Raw genomic sequence first — 21,831 nt, 5'->3', positions numbered from 1 at the left:
GAAATGAATGTTGCAAATTTGAAACTGAACCCATCTCCAGTGTTTTTCCTGCTGTATGATTCCTGAGCATCAGTCCTAATTACCAACATTTAAGTGGATTTCACTCACAACACATTAACATTTTAAAACAACATGTTAAAAAGGCAGACATTACTGCATCACTGGGAACATATTTTCATTTTAAGCCTGAAAAAAAGGGAGCGTTCATCAAATCTGCAGCAAATCGTGCTGGTCAAGTTGGTGAAGCCGTTAACAATGGCTTTTTTATATATATATATATAAATATATCTGCAGTCAATTAAACTAAACAGCACGACCCTTTGATCACAGCACAAATATTTCACATCATCATCATAACGGCACTAAATGCCTGCGGGTCGGCTTCAGCATTGTGGTAGAACGGGCTTAATGCAGCGCTGTGTTCATTATTGGTAACGGTCTGAAGAGGCCGAAACGCAGGATCAAGGTTACTATGGCAACATGTTGCAAGTTATTCCCTCCCCGCTTGCCTGGAGACGGGTTCGTGGCAGCCAGCAGGCCTTCAGATTAAACTCCGTTTGATGAGCATCATCAATAAAAAACACCCAGTGTGGACATCTGCTGCTCTAACCTTGTCCAACTGCCTTAGACATCGATGCTGAACAGCGTCCATTACGCTCTAATTGGGTCTTCACCACTTATTCTGAAAGGTGTCAAATAATTCTAGCCTGTACTGATTGTCCATGATGAAAACCATCGCTTTAAAGCCAAATAGAGCCAAAAGTAGGAGCTGTAATACTTTATTATAATGAATGACATGAGTAATAAAAACTAAAACAAAACAGAAAACTCTTCCGATCTGAAATGTGGCTTCAGAAACACCAAAGACTTCACATAAAGCAACTTAAATAATGACTAAAAGATTTATTACAAAAAAATAAATAAATCATGTGATATTCATATCCCTGACAAAAGTCTTTTTTAAACCCTACCAGTTTATTTCAGTTAGGAAGTCACACAAGCACCTACAAAAATATTTATTTTAACGTACCAATTAAAATAACACAGTACAGCATACTGAAAATAATTAGTGGGAAACACTTTGTTGGCATTACAGAGCCCAAATCAGTCAAGCTTTTAGCATATTTTAAGATTATTATGTAAAGATTACTGCCAGCCATACAAAAAAAAAAAAACACAAAAAAAAAAACGTGTTGGCAAAATTAAAATATTATTGTAAGAAAAATGTTGGGTAAAACTGTTCCCAATGCTGGGACGAAAACAAAACCAAGAGTTTTCAGCACATACAAAGTTATGCTACTGAGTGGAGCCTGAGATGATGGACCACAAGTCTGTCACTAACCGACCCAGCATGTTAGTCGACATGCTGGGTTAAAAAAACAGAAAGAAAAAGAAAAAGGTTCTGAAAACAAACAAAAAAACATTTGAATGTTTAATAACTACATTAGTTAATATTTAAATGTTTTCTACCTAAAGACACATCTGGTGTGAGGAGTGAACTATCAAAGAGCAAAAATAAACAAGTTTCCTTTATACTGACATTCAGCTGCTATAGATCTCCCTTCACAAAGTTCATATTTGACATAAGAAACAAACCTAAACTCTGCAACCAAACCGCAGCTCAGGTACCAGTGTATGTGATTTCACCAGAAGTGAACTTACACTGACGGTTTGTAAAACTATTACAAAGTAATCTGGCATAATGCATGACAGATACAATCCCCTCCTAATATGTGAAATAGTTAACTCCAACAGCAAAGATTGCATCTTTTTTAGTATGCCAAACAAAATCAGTAAAATATTTTAAAATCTAATAAAAATCTAATTAAAATATTTTTAAAATCTATAACCCACATCGATCAACAAACCAACAAACGGGAAGAAATGTTGACCATTTTAATCGACAGGTACTGCTGGAGCAGCACATCAAGGAGCAATTTATCCGTTTTTACTAGTTTAATATAATGACCGATAGCAAAATATTATATGAAATAAAATCAGGACTAATAACAGCATGTGGAGCACACTGATGTGATAACATGTGCTACATTTATTAGAGTTAAATTACTTAATCTCCATCCTTTTATGAAGCTAAAAGACGAGATAAAACTGATGAGTCAGAGGAAGAGTGTAGAAAAGAAATACACAGATTCTGCCCTGTAGACAATATTATGACCTCCCCATTTCGGCTGGCCACCTACATATTAATTCTTCATAAATATGAATGCTTAATGTCAGGGGAATAAAACATAGTAATGATATTGTTGTACGTAGAAAGCGATTAAACCACATTTTCTCAGCCCCTCTCCTCCATGATCATAATTATGCCCACCGTTTCTGGTCACAAAGAACTTACACAAGGTGAAACCACTGAAGACACCGAAGGTTCATCAACAATATAGCATCCAATTGTGATACTGCCCACACTGAGCTCACAGTGACTGAATTATACTGTGTGGCTCTTTTCACAATCTAATAACTGCACATCGCCCACCTCTACCTGAGACCAGGAGCCTAAGCAAATGACCCACAGCTGCCCTGACCTACCAACTGAAAATTGCTTTTTAAGGCCTATAACCAATAAAAAGTAATCTGTGTAATTTTAATTTTAACTCAACAATTAAATGCACCAGACATTGATTATGAAGCAGGGTTTCCCCCAGAAAACCTGCTAAGCCTGGTGGTCAGTTATTCATCCAGTGGGCCGACGTGTTTTTAAGTTAAAAAATGTTTAAAGCCCACAGGAAATTTGAAAATATCAATGGATAATTATGTGTTATTGGAACACCGACTATAAAGTCTTTAAAAAAATGCAAGCATTAAAAAAAAAACGACAACAAAAAATAATGCTTAGCTTGGTGGGGGCACAAATAAAGCCTGGTGGCCCGCCAGACTTATAACACGTTTTCTGAAAAGAAAAACATTTACGGTACAGTTTGTGATAAAAAAAAAAGGGTAAGTAGTTTTTAATCCAAAGCAAAATAAAATCACTACAAGATCAATTTAATTTATTTGTCAAATATATCCCTAACATTTGTCTGACTTTGCAACCACAGAACATTATGTTTGTCGATGTGCTTAATTTTCAATTCTGATGCATTTAACAATCAAGCACAAAGAAATCAGAGCTGATCAAAGGAAAACTGAATATCTGATTTGATTGATGCATTACCATCTGTCTGATACAAGGCAAACAAATATAGATTCACATCCAAACTGATGGTTTTACATTGTGATCATAGAACAGCAGCACTCCGGCGTGCCTCAATAGCCAGATGAGATTAGAAAATTAGGTCGTGGGATGGCTGGTGAACTACGTGTTGTACGGGGATTAACAGGGGACCAAACGTACAAAGAGGGCCTGCTAAGCTCCAGTCAACCATGGGTGGCAATGATCTTTGAGGAGAGAGAGAAAAATCAGTCCACAGCTACAAAACGTCCACCTGCAGCCCTGCACCGAAGTATGATGGTGAAAAACAACCGTATCTTGTAGCTAATTATGGCTAGCTGCCTTTACACACAGGCCCTCTCTGTTCTCTTTGGGGAGGAGGGGAGCTGCGTTGTTTCATAACACACTTTCAACACCTACAGCAGCTCCGAGACGTCCACTGTTCCCCAAAAACGAACCGCTCGATTCCAGCACACGCTCAAATTACACCCGGACGCGTTCACGACGCTCATTCACAGATGGCAACAGAGATGAAGCAGAACAAACGATTTTATTAGCGGACAAAACAAAATGGCGGAGGAGAACGGCCTAGAGCCGTTAACGTAGGACGGTTAAAAACTACCACTGTAAACACAACCCACCAGCTGAAATCATTAAAAAATACAAGCAACGTAGGGATATAAAGCTACTTATTTTATAAATAAGTGATACAACATGTTAATTCAAGTGATAGCAGCGTATGCTAAAGCAGCAGGGTAGGCTAGCCGAAGCTACGAGTAGCATCAAACCAAGCTATCGTTTATCCGGTAACATCTGCTGCGTAGTTTTTGATCCTTAACACCCAATCACACCAGAAACAACTTAAACATCTCATATGTAGCATAAAACAAGCAAAGCATTCCCCAGTTGAACAGCCAACGCGTCCATTTAAAATCAAACTCCCAAGCTATGCTACATGACCGTTGGCTAACAACAACAATAAAGACACAAAAATATCACAGCTTCTCCACAGAACGTCGCTTTAGCTAACCATCAGGGGTAACAAGGACATACTCGGATTCAGTTTAGTGTAACCGAAGAGTTAATAGCGTGTTGGAAATGTCCATCCACTGACCTGGTCTTGTCCCGACTTGTCTCGAGGTTGTATCGCAGAATAAGCTTAGCTTCGCTGCTACGGCGTAGCTTTCTAACCTCCTGCAAAGACACGCAGACACACGGAAAGAAAACGTCTTTGCAACAACTGCCTCCAACTTTGATTAGATCGATACTGTACAAGATAACAGGAGGTATTCGGCTTACTTTCTTGTTCCTTTTCCCCCCCTAAAAAAATAAACGAAAACGGGAAAAGAAAATTGTTGATTCTGGACTCAATCCGTCACCTAAAGAGCCGTCAACGGCTACTGGGTGAATTTCGTGCGATGGGAGCCGTTTGGGACCTCAACAGAAACGACAAATGTGACAATTATTAATATTATTTGAAAAATAAAATTTGGGAGGGAAAAGTACTTCATTCAAGAAGAGTCTATATATTTAGAAACAATACTAAAAGCTGTTATTTTATCCCGTCTTGTTTGATTCCATCAAGTGGTGTTTTAGAGGACTTTAACATGAGATCAGTTCATTTGATCGATGTGGGTTATAGATTTTAAAAATGGAAAACATTCCAAGTACGACAAAAGAATAAATAATTACAACAACAAAAAAATGCACGTTTTTCCATAGGGGGTGCTATTGCATGTAGAGCAACAGTGTTATCAGGCAGTTCCCAAAGCATCTGACAGCCAAAACTGGGATTTAAGGTCCAGGACGCTCCATACACACACGGTTTATCATTACAAGAACTTGATATGTAAAAGAAAAAAATGTAGAAAATTTTAATATAATCTAAAAGTTTATCGTTTTACAAATTCAACTGAAAATCACTGATTTGATACAGTGAATTTATCATTTTGTTTTGATGAAATGGACTGATACAAAAAACTCAATGTTCCATTTCTCTGAAAATTAGCAGCCTACATAAGACCAAATAATAATAATAATAATAATAATAATAATAAATATATATTCTGAAATGTTGACCTACTTAAAAATAGAGTAAAGATAACATTTATTGTCACATATTGGGGAAATATTATAAAGTAAGAAAATAATGTACAGTAAGGGCAAAATTACAGCATCATCCAAAAAATGCCATTGTTTCAAAAACATTAATTAAAAGAAATGTGCAGTTGAGCAGAATAATAAAAAAAAATTGCTTGTATCTGTGAACAAAAACAGGCTATTTACAGGGAGGTAAACATTTATTAACTTTACTAAAAGTGAATAAACAGCTGGAGGAGAAGCCCAGGTTGATGTAAAATCAGCTTTCAGCTCGTCTTCCTCTCAAATTACTCCATAAAAACTCTATTAAGTTTAGATTAGACCAGTTCCATCACAGTAATCCTCAGGTTATTAAAGTATTAGTACGGTTGGACTGTGTGGGCAGGTGCCAAATCCTAAACCAACTTCCCTTTAAAGCTTGGCAGCAAAAGAAAAGTTAACATTTCCTAGTGGATGACTGCAATGGCTTTTGATTAAACAAAACTCAGCGGACCAACGCCAGAAAATAACATGATAACTCCCCAAAACCTGAATCTGGATCTTAATTAACTTGTGTTTTGTATCTTTACTGCCTCTTGATATTCAAACTAAATGAAAATGTACTTTAATCTGAAAAGTAATTTGGACCGGTGAGCAATATTATGGTCTTATTCTAATGTTATGTCAGAAATAAAAAGCTGTGTCTTTCTCATACTGTGCATACATATCTGCTTTCAACTGTACTTATAGTAGGAGTTTACAACTTTTATAACCTAAAGAGTCAATTTTTAGGTGAGTTTAACAAACAAAAACTAATTTAGAGCCGCTAATGTGAAATAACTGTTGAAAAAAAAGGCAACTTGTTCTTTTTGATGAATATCTACTATATAAAGGTTATTGTAAATTTTGAAGAACAATAATTTTGTTACATCTTTTTGTTTTAAAATTAAAAACATAAAAATTTAGCATAAAAAGGATAAAAACATAGTTTTGAACATAATGACAAGATACAGCTCTGTAAAAACTAAGAGTCCACTGCACTGAACCCCATTAAAACCTCCTGGTTATAACTTCCAATCCCACTTCTCATAGGATCATGTTTTTATTTTAACAGCAGTAGGAATCAGGATCAGACTCAAGTCTACAGGTTAAATAATTTCCATAAATAAATATGACACCTTATCAGCAAACTGATTTTATTTATTTGAACAGCAGTCCCTCAAAAAGAATAACATGTTGGGAATTTGTATTTATGAAGTCACAAGGAAAAGGTTCAAAAAGCAACAGTCTCCCACCAGCATACAGTGATGGACTGAAAGTGTCTTGTAATGAAAAACATAAAGAAATAAACAGCTGTTGGGTATTATTTTGTGTTTAGACAGAAACTAGATGTTTGTTGTCATCTGACCACCGTAGAAAAATCTTAGTGAGTTCAAAGTATTTAATGATAATTAGGTCATATTCACTAATCTCTTTCACACACAAATATAACAAAAAACCAACATTGCAACTGTTTTTAAATCACTTAAACTCAACAATAATTACAAAAATATACAAGTACATCATCCCATATGACTATTTATATTGTTTTATATAATTACATAAAACAAAAAATAATCATGCATGAATTTATGGAGGGAAGAAAATACATAATTTCAGAACTCAAATGAATTACAAAGAAAGTAATTACCTTGTAGGTTAGCTATACCAGATATCTGAGTGTTACATTCAATGAAATCCCAAAACAATAAGGCCAATTTAAAAACAAAAGTTTTGTTTCATGTTAGAAACAGGATTTGACTGCAGTGGCTGGAAACTGTGGAAAGATTAAAAAGTGGAGTGGGATCTAATTTCACAGTTATTCCCTGTGCTTTTTCCTAACATGTGAAACTCAAACCCATAACAGTCAAAATCACTGGAAAATATATAAAGTCCTCTAGTTTAGAGTGAATAAACAGCATAAAAATCTGAATTTACATAGCAGAGAATCCAGTCTTGTTATAAAAAGGTTGTTTTTTACTCTGAATGTCAGATTTCTGCAGAAGACTCTGGATTTTTCTCAACCAGTTTGCATATTTTACATTAGTTCCTACAAATTCGCTCATTCTGCTGACATAGAACCTCTTTCTTTGTATCAAACCTCCCAAGCTGTCAAATATAGTACCTTTAGCGCAGCGCTGTCAAACTCACTTTGGCCCAAATCAAGATCAAAAATGCTCTTAAAGGGCCGGTTGTGCCAGAATGTATCGATAAACTGTTAAAAATATTAATGAATTCTTAAAATTAAATAATGTTGAATATATTTTTAGTCCCTCCAGAATTTTGCGATTGTTTTTGTGATTTTTATTTTATTTTATTTTTTTTAATCAAAATGTTTATGGTGCTAATTTGGAAATATGACAGTAAATGCGACTTTTTATTCCTTGCTGTATAGATCATGGACTATAACTTGAGATCAATTAACGTTGAGGCACAAAAATGTGTTGGGATTTGTTGATTTTGCATGAATTTCCACAATAATTCCCCTGAAACTGAAGGGACTGGTTAATATAATTTAGTAGTAAACAGATAAAAACTGCATTGATTTGACTGAAAACATGATAAGTAAGCAGACTTGATGTTTAGTGTAGAACCTAGAGGACCACATAAAAAGCTACGGCGGGCCGGATTTGGCCCACCGGCCTCCAGTTTAACACATGTGCTTCACAGCGCTTTTTATGTACTGATATGTTACATTATTTAAAGTGATAACCATTGATATTACGGTTACTCTAGGAAGCAGCTTGATTCAGACCTTCTGGTTTTTAACATCAGAAACAGTTTGAATGAAGACAGAAGTCGTAGTTTCAGCATCTAGAATGAACACAAACATCATCCATGAGCTGTGACTCGATGCAGGCTGGATTTGGCCCGCATGTTGTCTCCAAGGAGCTGGCCGGACTAGAACTCCCATGTAAAATCTTTCCATGAAGTAGAAGGAAAAATTTCATTTTTTTTCTGCTGTTTTTAGAAATTAGTACACCAAGCATCTTTAAAGACAAAGTTTAAAAGTAAATCATATGATTGACGTGGTAAAAATAGCATAAATCCCTGCAAAAACACAAAGTCTTACCAAGTATTTCTGCTCTACTTTCCAGTGCAAATATCTTTGTACACTTGACATAAAACAAAAATAACTTATAAGTAACTATTCAGCAAGAAATAGGAGTTTCTTTAAGTGACTAATTTCTTAATATTGATTAAAAACAGTTCCAGTTCCATTGGCAAGTTATTTCAATTATAGCAAGACATTTTTTGCATGTTATAAATGAAATAATCTGCCGGTGGAACTAGCATTTTTCATCAATATTAAGAAATTATTCACTTAAACAAACTCCTATTTCCCGCTGAAAAGTTACTTGTAAGTTATTTTTGTCTTATTTCAAGTGTGCTAAGATATTTTCAGTAGAAACTGGACCAACATTTTTTGTTCAGACTTTGTGTTTTTGCAGTTCTGAATCATTCTTTCATTTGTATTCCCCAAGAACCTCCTGTTTAGCCAGGCTTTGTCCATTAAAATACAAATTGAGACTCATCAATTATTTGGCAAAATAAGATTTTGTTATATAAATAATAAAAGTAGGAAAAACAGACCAAGAAGCCAGAAATTCACAGTGCAGGGCCTCCTTTTCCCAACATCCATTTTTAAGTGTGTTTAAAAAGTCTCTTATTCTCTTCCTGAGAAAGTTGTTGTACTATCTTCTTGTATCCTTTTTCCCTTTAGGGTTTAGATCTGAGAAATAAACAGAATTAAATAGGAAGTCAGAGGAAAGTGAAAATATTTTCATTGATTGACTCCTGGTGGAGTTGTTTCTTCTTACCTCCGACCCGTGCGTCCTACCGGCCGCCGTACAGGTGGATCTTCACAAACGAGATAGTCTCAATGATGTCCTTGTGGCCCTTCTCATAAATGACGAAGATGTATTTCTGGTCTTCTACAGAGTCATCGTTCAGAGATGTCATGCAGGAGTAGCCGCTCGGCCCTGGCCAGATCTGGACGGCTTTGTTCTCCCAGGTTTTTCCGTTCGTTAGCGACCATCGTAGCGTCAGGTTTACTCCTGAGGAGAGTTCAGTAAGGTTACGCTCACACTGTGGCCTGGATGGACCCAATTACAATGTTTTTGTTGTAAACTCTTCCAAATAAATGAGATTCCTGTATATCCAGTATGATCTGCAAACGGCCTGAAAGTGTCCCACATGCGCAGTAGAGGGAGCAATAACATCACATATAGAGAGCATACTCAGTGTTTCGCCAACCGCCATGAAAAAGAAAGAAGTGCTCAGTGTTTGTAGATATGGAAAAGAGAGAAACTATATGAAGAGAGAAACTGAAACTAATAAGGAAAAGGTTTGGTTTTTTATTAAAAAAGAACTTGGATAGTAAGTAAGCATATACAAATCATTATTTGATTTTTAAAGTAAACTAAATTGCTTCATAGAATTTGATTATGATAGATAGATAGATAGATAGATAGATAGATAGATAGATAGATAGATAGATAGATAGATAGATAGATAGATAGATATTAAAATCCTTATGAACCACACTCTATACCAGTAGGTGGCGATAATGCTACTTAACGTCTGTTGTTAACCCCCAAGAAGAAGAAGAAGGAAAAGAGAGAGAGAGAAAAAAAAAAAGAGAGAGAGAGAGCGCGAAAGGAAGAGCTCCGTGTTTGCGGAAGTAAACATGGATGCTAACGGTGAAGCGTATCGATTTTAAAGTTGTTGTCCGATCAGAGCCATTATATTAACAACTTAATCCTCATTGTAGTTCGCCATGTTTGTTGTCTTTCTTCCCACTTGCGCATATCAGGACGCAGAATAGTGACGTTTGTCGAGTATCAATGACGTTCCGTTCGGATGAACGCGACCTGGCCGTTAGGATTCAAGTCACATTTGAAAAGATCGGATATCCAACTGGGCTGGGTCGCGTTCGGAAAAAAAATAAAATAAAACGATCTGTGTTGTTAAGACTGTTATGAACAGATCAGGTACAGGTGGCACTAAGGCGAACCAAAAATCGGAATTGGGTCATTTCCGGCTGCAGTATGAATGTAGCTTAAGCTAGGTAGCTTTATCTCTTCTGATTTTACCAACAAAAGCGGATATTTGTAAAAGTATTTACTCTTTTGGTCGTTGGACGGGTTGGTGAAGTAGAGCACCCCGTCTTTCTGCAGAGCTCCAGCCGCGACAACGGGATCAATCAGCGTGGTGTCGAAGACCAGCTCTTCCACGGGGAGCGTCAGTCCTCCGTCCAAACTGCGCACCACGATGCGGCAGTGGCAGTGGTAGTTGTTCTGGTTCCGGACGTTGATCAAGATGCTGCCGTCCATCAACTCAACGGGCTGCAGGAAGGCAGAAACAAACGGACAGGTTTCGAAAGAAAGGAGGTATGTTAGGAATAGTGATTTGTTTTCCAGAGCATAAAAAATGCTCAAAATCTTTATAAAAATACCAAAATTTAATTTGTTTATAGAATTAAAAATGGAGACCATTGGTGCAACATCAGCAGAGGTTTGACACCTTGCAGTTGAGGCAATCATACATCAAGAAAAGCATCATTTACTACATATTACTATCTAAATATTGTTTGTAAAAGCAGTGAATGTAGTCAAAAAGCCTACAGTAAGGGACAATATTATCCAATACTGAGTTTTAATTAGTGAAAATATAGAGGAAAATGGAATCTGAACATAAGTAGAATGTGTAATTACTTTCTTTTGTTTTTATTCTGTTCATCCATCCATTATCCTGTCCTGAATCAGGGACCCAGGAACCGTCTGCAGTCCTTGGAATATATTTTAATATATATCTAACATTGTTTTATATTTTAAAAAATGTTGGATGCAACACAAAGCATTTCTCTTTTATTAATCCTAATTTTTTTACTTTCATTTTGATGTCATAGTAAGTCAGATCTCAAACTTCCTGAGACTTTTTCCTCAAAAACAGACTTGAGCACAATCATTCTTTAAACTTTGATAAATGCAGCGAGAGTTTTTAAATTAAGTTCTCATTGTTGTAGAATAAAAACATTTTCTAGACGGCAAAATTAAAAAAAACATTCAATATAAAAAGCTGGAAATCTTTACTTCTATTAAGGCAAACACTTGAGAAACTATGTTGGACATAAAGTATTTCCTTTCTTTCTCTTTTTTTAAATTGTAATATTGCATGTTTGAATTATTTTTTATTTATTTATTTTCATTTTTAATTGTAAAAAGGGAATGATAGCCCCTCAGGACCTTTGGCGTTTGTGGTAAAACTTTTCAAAACCAGATTTTGTGTTGGAAAAAAAAACAAAGCAGCCAGCAGGGGGCGATAGATCTCAGATTCAGTCTAACATCAGCTGTTTTTCAGTGACTTAACTTTACCTGCTATTAACATTTAAAACATTTAAATATACACAAAAAGCAAAATCCAAAGACATTTGGAACTGCACACCACACAACTGACGATACTTGGAGTTTTCTTAGTCATAGTTGGAGAAAACAGCATCTTTGTGCTACAAGCAGTGCAATAAATAAAACAAAACATGGGATCCTGCAGCATGCAATCCTCTCTGTCTGGACAGAAACGTACCTGGCACTCATCAGGGTTGAAGTCCTGAGCTTTCTTCGGTTGGTTGTAAGGGATGCTCTTCAGGGCTGCTCCGTTGCGCCACGTTTCTCCATGATCGTCGCTCAGGATGCAAAACACTCCATCCCCCTCGATCGTCCCATGGCCGCACACCACCAACCGCCCCTTTGCAGGATCAAGGCGCTTCTATAGCACAAAAGGACACAAAGGTTTCAGAATTTAATAGCTCTTATTGTTATCACACAGGTTTTTTACAATTTTTTTAGGTAAACAGAATGAATGCATCACAACACAGTTTTTGTCTGAAAAGGGCAGCTAATATCGCTGCAAACCCCACACATCCTGGACACAAACTGTCAGAGTGCTGTTTAGGGCTGCAACAAATGATTATTTTAGTAACTTGATTGTTTATTCTGATGATTAATCAAGTAATCGAAAATAAAAAATGTCACATTCTGCAGATTTTTCATTATACAGTATTAAAAACACAAAATACAAATAATTCAATTCCGTTTTTAAATAAGAAAGCAAATACTTTATAGCCAAAAATACAATAACATAGGATTCCTTTAACTTGTGGCTGATCATTTGTAGCAAAGGATGCATAATAAAAACATCAAAAGAGATGAGATGTCAAATCAAGAGAAAGTTTTAGCGTTGGACAACTTCTGTTGGTTTTGCTTACAAATGGGAAAAAAAAGCTTCTAATTTCATCTGCAACCATGTGAGAGAGATGTCAGAGTGAGGAACCGCATCAAATTAAATGAAAATGAAAATATATAAATGTACCTTAAAGGGTGTCAGACTTTCTATTTCATACTAAACTATAAGATTTCAAGGTCTGTTTTGTAGGAAAAGAGACAAAGGAGGGAACAAACTCATTAATTATTTTGTTTACAGGTTGTAGCGACACAGTGGCCGATAATCCGGCGTCCGCAATGTAAACAGCACCTTCAAAGTCCATCGTTCCTGTTTGGACCAGGAATAAAATGTCCCCAAAATACCCAGCAACTTCCACAATCACATCCTCCCCTTTGGAGGAGGTCTGAAAAACACATAAAAATAAATCTATCTTCCTTTGCTACAGCATAATCTTACACTAGAAGTGTAGAAAAATTCACAAACCAAGAATCCATAACAACTATTATGTCGGATAAAGACACGCATTGCAAATCTTATATGATAAAGTTTTGTCATCTTAGAAAAAAGTAAAGAAATTATTGGTGCCAATAATGGTGCTATTGGTAACTTTGCAAAAACAAAAGGAAAAGCTATTTTTTTACATTATTTTTTTCTTTGGCCCGACACAAGGCGTTGCCCTGTCGAGTATCTGCACCGAAATCCACAGGAAAACAAACAAAATGGAAGCAAATCAAACGAATTATCTGCCTGAAGCTTGCATCACTTAGCAGAAAGATGCAGACAAAGACGATGCAACGGCCAGTAGTGTTTGCAGAGTTGTAATCAGGGAGATAATTTTAACTTCTCTTTATCCACCAACAGATAATAAAATCACTAAAACGTGATGTATGGGTGTTAAGAGAACAGATCATCCAAGTGAATCAATAAAATGTTGTTTTGAAAACATAAAAGGTTAAAATCATGCTGGATGGTTTCAGATCTAACAAACAGTTGTTCCTCATTTTGGAAGCTGTTTATCTGCTCTTCACATTTTATTATTTGCTTTTATATATAGCTACATTTTTCACGCTTTAAGAAAAAACAAACATTTTTTTCCCCTTTAAAAGTCATTTCAACATAAAACTCAGCCTGGAGACGCTTCACGCCGACTGTCTCCTGGATTGCAACAAAATGCCAAGACTATTAATGAGAAAACTGCTTATAATAACTCAGTGCTGTCATGTGCAAAGAAGCAAAACAACTTTTATTATCAAGCGACTGAGGCTGGGATTCTAACTAAGAGTTAACAACATCTGAGCTGATGCAGAGGGAAACGTTTTCATTTGACACCAAAGGCAAACATCTCAGAGGTTTCACATCACTTTTGGACTGTGGCCGGCTTAGCTTGTGGGTAAATTTGCTATAAAACCATGTTATCACGTGCAGAGTGGTCTGCCATGAAGAGGGATCCATAAAGCCGGGTTTCCTCTCTGCATCCTGGCCTGATCCAACCTAAAACTGGAGATGGCATGTTGGTTTGTTTACTCCGGCTCCAGCTTACATGAAAAAATAGCTAAATTTCCACGCATATCAATATTTCACACTTAGAAATGGGGGCAAGGATGGAAAATTAGGACGTTTATTTTCAGTATGGAGTGAAAAATGTATGAAAGCAACACACCAAATTAAACAGCAAGAATAAAAATCATGATTCTGTTGCTTTACAGAAACAGTTTTCATCCACAAACTGACAAAATGTTGCAAATCCACTGTGACCAGATCAGATAAATGCCACTACATTAATATGCGAGTATGGCAAGTCTAGGTGTAGCAACACAACAAAATGAAATGCAAAATTCAGCTTTAATGATCCGGATGGATGTTTTTTTTAGAACATATGCAACTTGGAAATCGACATAACTTTGGCCACATCAGATGTTTATTGAGGCTTTTAAGGTGATTTTTCCCCCCCTCTGACTCGAAACAAGAACTAATTTTGTTTCCTGTTTTATTGTAAGCAGAATTTAAAAAAATACCACAATTGTTCAATGTTCAGCTATAAAGGAAATAAAATAAACACCGCGGCTCACTGAGTAGCTGGATACCTTTTCAATGACTCAGAAAGATTTTTCTAAAATGATGATCTCAGGCCTTTAACTATGTGCATGTGATGTGAAAGACAACATGTACATGTGATTTTGTATGACCGCAATAAAATGCAGCTGTAAAACAGGCCATTCAGCTTAAAGTTTAGCCAATTTTACAGTGAAAAGTCTTTATTTGTGGTTAAATTAAAACAGAGCTGTGGTCTGCAGGCCCTCCAGGACTGATTTAAATGTGGCTGGATTGCAGAAAACATGGCAAACCTTCTCAATTTGAAGGTAATTATTCTCATATTTTCTTGGAACTTGCTAAACAGGTTTCTGCTGCTGCTGCTGCTTTCCTCGCTGTAGGCACTTCCTGCATCTCCACCATCAGTTACAGTAAAACTGATCAGGAGGAAGCACCATTAGTGTTGTCCTGTTCCCATCACCTTATCAGCAGGGTTTCAGTCAAAATGCTGCCACTACACAGAGTGTGGCATCCTGAAAAATAGTTTTAACCTGGAGTACAGCACTGGGTGCATACTCTTGGTGAATGCTGTCAAAAGTTGTAATAAACCCTATGAAGTTCTGCTTGTACACCTAAAACTTCTTTCTCCTCCTTGACAAATATGATGGCAAATGTTTACTTTGACAATCTGAAAACTACATTTTAAACTGCAGCCTCCCAGCTCCGTCTCCCAGCAACCAGCACAGCTACACCAGGGTTTCTGCAGGTTTCACTGACTCAGACATTTTAAGACCTTTTTAAGACCACTATGAATAAACTTTAAGACCTAAATCATAACAGAAATGTACAAAAAAAACTGCATATTTTATATAGTAGTGCCAACAAGGGACGTAGCATCATACGGGTTGGCAACAAAAGTGTCATCCAGCCATCTGGAGATAATTTACACTTACCAATGATAAACAAAAGGGCAAGCTAGCTAGCAAGGTTTTATTAGTAGCTAGTTAGCGGTAGCCTCAACTGAGAAAAATAAACTACATAAACATAAAAAATAGTAATGCCACAACAAAATTTAGGATTTGTGTTAACGTATTTAAGGCCAACTTGCAAATTTCTAATTTTAGATACATTAATTTAAAACTTTTCAAGGATGCTTGCTGCAGTTTGGAAGCGTGTGTGTAACAAACTGTTTTAATGAGGGATCCGTCATGAAAAATCAAAGCACAACAAAGAAATTTTGTCTTCTTTTTCAATTTGGCCATAAAAAAAATCATAAAGAAAATACAAAAACAGAACAAAAGTGGCATAAATTAACAAGAACAACCCATTAGAGGTGCATCAATTTAGCTAGCAAGAACTCTGGACTCAACACAGGCAGCCGATTTATCGGCACCGATTTCCTTAATTTTGGGATCAGTTGATACTTACTGATCTTATCTACCTCAGCAAAGGTCTAAAAATCAACCACTGGCCTCTCCTGCTCTGCAGTGAGAGAGACCGACCCTCCAGGTCATGTTTACACTTTGGCATTTAACAATATTCACCTCACTGTTGCCAACTCTGCAACTTTCTTGTTATATTTAGCGACAATTCAGACAGAAAACTGGTATTGACCAAAATTGGAATCGGCAAGTCACGCTTTTTAGAGATCAGTAATCGCCGATCGACCAGAAAACTGCAATCAGTGCATCACTAAACTTCAGGTCTCACCCACCTCCTTTCCCCTCGACTGATATCTTATCACATCAAAGATCAAATCAATCCTTCTTCACTTAAAGTTATCAATATATTTTACAAGGGGTCCCCAAGTCTTATTGAGTCCAATCAGGATTCTTACATGCTGACCTCTTCCTAGAGGTCAAAGTTCATGTATGAAGAACTGGGGAATTCTAATGCGATGTTATTCAAGCATATCTGGGATCTGCTTTCTCACCTGGATGCCGAATCCCGGCCCAGGAGCGAAGGCCTTCACTCCCAGCTGGACCGAGAGGTTTTTGGGTCGGCTCCAGCTCAGGCCGTCGTCCCAGCTCTCCACCATCATGGTGCTAGCCGGCTTGCAGTGGTACAGGTGGAAGCAGATGGTGTAGATCAGAATCACCGAACCGGTCTCTTCGTCCACAACCACGGAGCCCAGGTTCAAGCCATCCGGAAAGCTGCCGTCGTCCACTATGAAGGCGGTCGGAGACCAGGTGTTTCCTGTGGCAGGTGATGGAAATGAAACAGACTTCAACTTTCTGGAAACCAAATGCTTTAAGGTGATCCAAGAGTCTATACAAAACCCATAAGTATGTGGAGCTTTATATGATATTTTTCAGTGTGGTGGTCCTGCCTTTGTCAGTGGATCGCCTCACTGCGATAAACTTTGCCCCTATGTCACTGGACGACGACTTCCTGCCCTCGGCGATGGCCAGCAGGCTTCCTTGTGGAGTAAAAGTGATGAGCGGGATTCTGTAGGTGTTCACTTGACCCTGTTTGCCGCTCACCCACAGCAGCTGCTCCTCAAACACCAGAGGGTCAAGCTAAGCAACACAGACGAGATGGTAAAGAGTTAGCGTCGAGGATAAGAAAGGCTGACAAAGGGAAAGATGAATAGCTTGAATGTTTGAGAGCAGAACAGGTTGAGGCATGAAAAAATATCTGTATCATCAGCAGTCTTGTTACAGTCTGGTGAAAGCGTGAAAGGGAAGTACAAAGCAAAGGCTTGAGGAACTTCACCTCGTTTCTGTTTGTGAGAAAAAACAGCAAACAGGTGGAGAAAACATGATTACACCTGAATAATACTGGAATGTGTGTAAATTCCTCTCTAATGAGCTTTGGAGTTTAACATCTGGAATGACTGGATATATTATATTATCAGCAACAACCAAACTCTACTTAGAAAGTTTTTTCTTAAAGGGCGGTAATATAGATTTCCAGGCACGTTGTGCCGTTTTATAGCACAATCAAGTAACTATGTTACCTTTAGCTGTTATAATAATGCTGAATTTATCAACCATAACAAATTAAATTTGATGCGTCTGTCTCTTTAAGAAGCTCCTCCTCTGTCTTACGTCGCCTTCATTAAGTTATCACATCAATGCTCCTCCATCATGGCATTTACAACCATTCTTAGGAAGCCTGGACTGAGAATTAGTTTTTATAATAAACTCAGGGAGTACCACCAGGTGTTCACTATAATGGTATATAACACTATAACATTACATAAACCTGAAACAAAGTCAGTTTTGAACAATGCTGCTCTTTCTTCAAGTATTTTCATATTTAATGACGATAACTCCACTTTAACAGGAAGAAACCTCCAGCAGAACCTGGCTCAGTACAAACGATCATCTCCCTCGACCGACTGGAGGTTTGAGGAGACAGAAAAAATTCCTAGGAGCAAGAAGTCTGGTTAAAAAAAGTTTTAAAATAAAAACCCAGCCCCTTTTTCTTTGTTTTGCTTCATACAAACGATATGGAAGCATGGACTCTGTTGAAGTTTAAAATTTTACCCAACTTCTAACGTCTGTCATGTGTAATGCGCCGGTTCGACTCTGTAAAGCTTACCGGAAAAAAAAAAGCTTACCGGAAACTGCCCTAATGTGCCATATTTAACCTTTTCCTGTTTGTAACCTCTTTCTATTTGTAACCTTTTCCTGTTTGTAATTTTTGCTCATTTACCTTCCTTAAGCCTCATCGTTCTTTTAGTTTCTGTTTATGTAACTTGTTGTACATTTTATTGTAAATATAAAAAAAAATCTTGCTGGAAGTTGTCTATGCCGTAAACAGCCATCCTCCTCTGCGAAGAGGGAAGTACCGAGCCAAACAAGGCGACTATTAATTTTAATTCAGTATCTGTAAGCGTGACCAACACGGACTGAACGGCTTCGTTCACGTTCCCCGCTGCTGTTGACAAAAAGAAACGGCGCAGAAAACTGACGCCATCGTCCAGAAGTTCTCTGTTCGTTGGTTGGCCCGGCTTAGAAATCTGAAATGTGAGACTCTCAGTTGAATATGTCCGCAATATTCCACGCAGATAAGAAGACTACATTCTTTGGATAACGTTTCTACAAACTGAGTAGATGGTCACTTCAGAATTGATCAAATTCTTTGAGGAATCAATTCAACAAAATATCAGTAACATTTCTCAGAGATTTCAGATGTTGACATGATAGAGCCCCATTGTTGCTGCAGGTTTATCAGCTGTGTATCCATGATGCTAGGCCCCAGATAAATTGACCTATTGAATTGAGATCTGGTGATTGTGGAGGCCATTGGAGAACAATGTACCATCATGTTCCAGAAACCAGTTTAAGGTGATTTAAACTTTGTGACATGGTGCATTATCCTGCTGGAAGTAGGATAATGCAGAGGAAGTCATCATAAAGAGATGGAAATGATCAGCAGCAATACTCGGGTAGTGCTTAGTTAATGCTGAACTGTGTCAATAAAATATCCCCAATGCCTCCACCAGCCTGAACCATTGATAAGGCAGGATAGATAAGTTATTTTATGTTATTTTCCCCTAATTCTGACCCAATAATCTGAATGTTGCCACTGAAATCAAGACTCACTGCACCAGGAAATGTTTTTCTTGTCTGTTATTGTCCAGTTTTGGTGAGTTGGTGCCAATTATTGCCAAAGTTTTCTATTCTTAGCTGACATAAATGACATGTGATGAGACCGTCTGTTACTTGAGCCCTTCTGATTTGAGGTTGCAATGGTATTCATCATACCTTGATTGTATTCAGTGGTTATTCAACCTATGGTTGCCTTTTATTATTCATTATTTGTAAACCCAAGAGATAGTGGTGTCTCAATAGAAAAGTAGTTTCTGAAATGCGAAAACAAGTCCATCTGGCGCCGACAACCCTGGTAGTTTCTAAATCACAAGTTCCAAGTTTTTATTCCGTCTGATACTCAGTTTTAGCTTCACTTCCAGTGTACCTAATAATATAGCTGGTGAGAGCATATTTGCAGATATGTTAAATAGAAAACCAAACAAACAGGAATAAGAAAGTAGAATATTATATGGGAAATCTGAATTGATGGGGCTCCTGGCATCTTTAGCCCCAAATGTGATTTATTTTGAAATTCGCCTCTTGAGATATGAAGATATGCAGAGTTTTAACCTTGGGAATCCTATTGTCAGTGAAACTACTGTATCCAGGTGGAACTGAATTATCATTGAATAAAAAATGTAATCTAACACACTGTAAATATGAAACTGCTAGGGCATTTACTTTCATTTTGCTCTTCATGCACAACAGTAGGTTATATAGAGTATTTGTAATAGTGCTTATATAGAGTATTTGTAATAGTGCAATGGTTCATTTGTGTGTGTGTTAAGCGAAAAAAAAGACAATTTTCAAAAGAACATTTCAGCAGATATAAGCAGCTTGGAATATATTTTTTTTTTCCAAAAGCCTGTAAAAAATCACGAATCCAAACCAGCCTTACGAGAAAGTCTGGTTCCTGTAAATTTGGAATAAAGCAGGTGGAGTTTGACACTAGATGACATAACTGAATTTCTCCATTTCGGTTTAACTAAACCGCTTTAAACTAAACAGCTTTATTAGCGCGGTTTTTACCTGCTTCGACCAGCAACATAACGGTGTTATACCATAATAATGATCGGTTAATAACAGTTTCAGTGTACCTGAGCCGGGCTGTAGGCACAAAGACATCCGGATAGCAGCGCACTGAGCAGTAAGAACACAGCAGAAGCCGAACTTCCGGTTTCCATGTTTGATTCAGCTCCTCCAAGTTTCTTCTTCTTCACTCCGAACAGATAAAATTCAACAAAACGGAGCCGAGTGACCAAAAGAGCCACCTGAACTAAAAACCAACTCTGTCACTCACTGACTGGTGCACATTTCTTGCTGTTTATCAGGCAGGTCATATGATCGGGAGGTCACGTGACTGCCGCGATCTGTCAAAATAAAACAGGAAATGACGCAATGTACGTCGCACGACTCCCACCTATCAAAACCTTGTCTCCGTTCACTTTTTTATGTCTATTTTTTTTTTTTTAAGAAACGCTACTTTTAATTTTGTGTTTGTATTATTTCCACAAACGTGTGTAATTATTAAGGTATTACTGTTACATATTTTTATTGCTACTACGAATAATAATAATATTATTAAAAAATAATAAAGAAAATGGTAGAAAAGTTAATTTATTATTATTTGGACATGATGTATAGGTGGAAGCATACAGCTACTGCTGCTATGACTATTATAATTATAACTTGGCTACTTTACATTTTGGATTCAGCTGCTCTCCTCAACTATTACTACGTCTTCTACTATTGTTAGAAGATTGTTGTCATTGATATCAATCTAGATTACTTTCTATATTTCTGGATCCTAATCTTTTTGTAAATGCTGCTGTTTCACTGTACAAACCCATAAAAATAATAGTAATAATAATATTGGTAATTGATATAAACAAAACAGGGAATTGGTAGGAATCTGAACATGTTAACATTATAAAGTGGAGGAAATTCAGCAATACTGCTACTTCTGTCGCCATCGCTATGAAAAACATCAAGTTGTAATTTATAATTGGTCCAATAGCCATATTAATCACCCAATAAAAACTGTTCAATAAAAGTTTTTCAATATATCATGCAATACAGCAATACTGTACTACAAATCAGTTTGTCTGCAGTTACCAACATTCAGCCACAAGGGGGCAGAACTGACTAGAAACTCAATAACTTTCTAGTAAACAGTCTCCAGTTGAACAGAGATTTTTAAATCATACTTTTTAGTTTTTCTTTTTGTGTCTGGTAATAATCTGCCACACTTCGTGTTTTCTTGTTCTGGAAGTTTAATTTTAGTCTAAGCAGAACATTTACTTCCAGTGTTTTGGAAAACAGCTTGTTTTTCTTTCAATAAAAAGCTATTTTCTTACTGGTTTAGTGTACAGCTAACAGTTGCCATGCCAACAGATTTACCTACCTGAGTTATGGATCTCTGCAGCTCCTCTGGAGTTTCCTCAGTTCTCTGATTAATGCCTACCAAGATGTGGCTTTCCACATCTTGTGCCAAAACATTTTCATTAATCAGTGAATCCTTTATGACATGACATTTTCTAAATAAAACATAAAAATAAAAAAAAAGTAAAAGATACAATTTTATAAATTTGATTCCTCTTTTACACTAATTGATTCTGTTTTGAGATATGTCTGTATCATTTTATCTAGGTGGAATAAAGTAATTATAAACCTTCCTGGGGCATAAATAATTTTGGGCTTACTCTCTTAAAAGAAAATTAGTAGAAAACTCTTTTGGCACTTCATTAC

The 21,831-nt window shown here is 36.9% G+C and overlaps 1 protein-coding gene across 1 annotated transcript; it reads right to left on the bottom strand.

Annotated features, from left to right (window-relative positions):
* Positions 1-8,998: 8,998 nt before the first annotated feature.
* LOC103133094 (sialidase-1) lies at positions 8,999-20,439 on the bottom strand. Its single transcript, XM_007544858.2, has 7 exons — positions 20,181-20,439; positions 16,872-17,061; positions 16,476-16,738; positions 11,873-12,055; positions 10,416-10,635; positions 9,109-9,345; positions 8,999-9,020 (listed from the first exon to the last, which is right to left on the bottom strand). Exons 1-6 carry the CDS (start codon positions 20,265-20,267, stop codon positions 9,125-9,127), a joined length of 1,164 nt encoding a protein of 387 aa, XP_007544920.1. The 5' UTR covers positions 20,268-20,439; the 3' UTR covers positions 8,999-9,020; positions 9,109-9,124.
* Positions 20,440-21,831: the final 1,392 nt, after the last annotated feature.

The sequence above is a fragment of the Poecilia formosa genome, unplaced genomic scaffold (genome assembly GCF_000485575.1).
Source record: "Poecilia formosa unplaced genomic scaffold, Poecilia_formosa-5.1.2 Scaffold2247, whole genome shotgun sequence".
In the NCBI taxonomy this organism is placed as follows: Eukaryota; Metazoa; Chordata; class Actinopteri; order Cyprinodontiformes; family Poeciliidae; genus Poecilia; species Poecilia formosa.
The sequence above is the reverse complement of the archived record's forward strand: the minus strand, read 5'-3'. Positions and strand labels throughout refer to the sequence as shown.

Excerpts from the sequence above, each read along its gene's own strand:
- LOC103133094 (XM_007544858.2), bottom strand. The coding sequence starts at position 20,267 with ATGGAAACCGGAAGTTCGGCTTCTGCTGTGTTCTTACTGCTCAGTGCG. Across the intron at positions 16,739-16,871 it reads GAGGCGATCCACTGACAAAG|GAAACACCTGGTCTCCGACC; the intron begins GCAGGACCACCA and ends CACCTGCCACAG. Across the intron at positions 10,636-11,872 it reads TCAACCCTGATGAGTGCCAG|CCCGTTGAGTTGATGGACGG; the intron begins GTACGTTTCTGT and ends GCCTTCCTGCAG.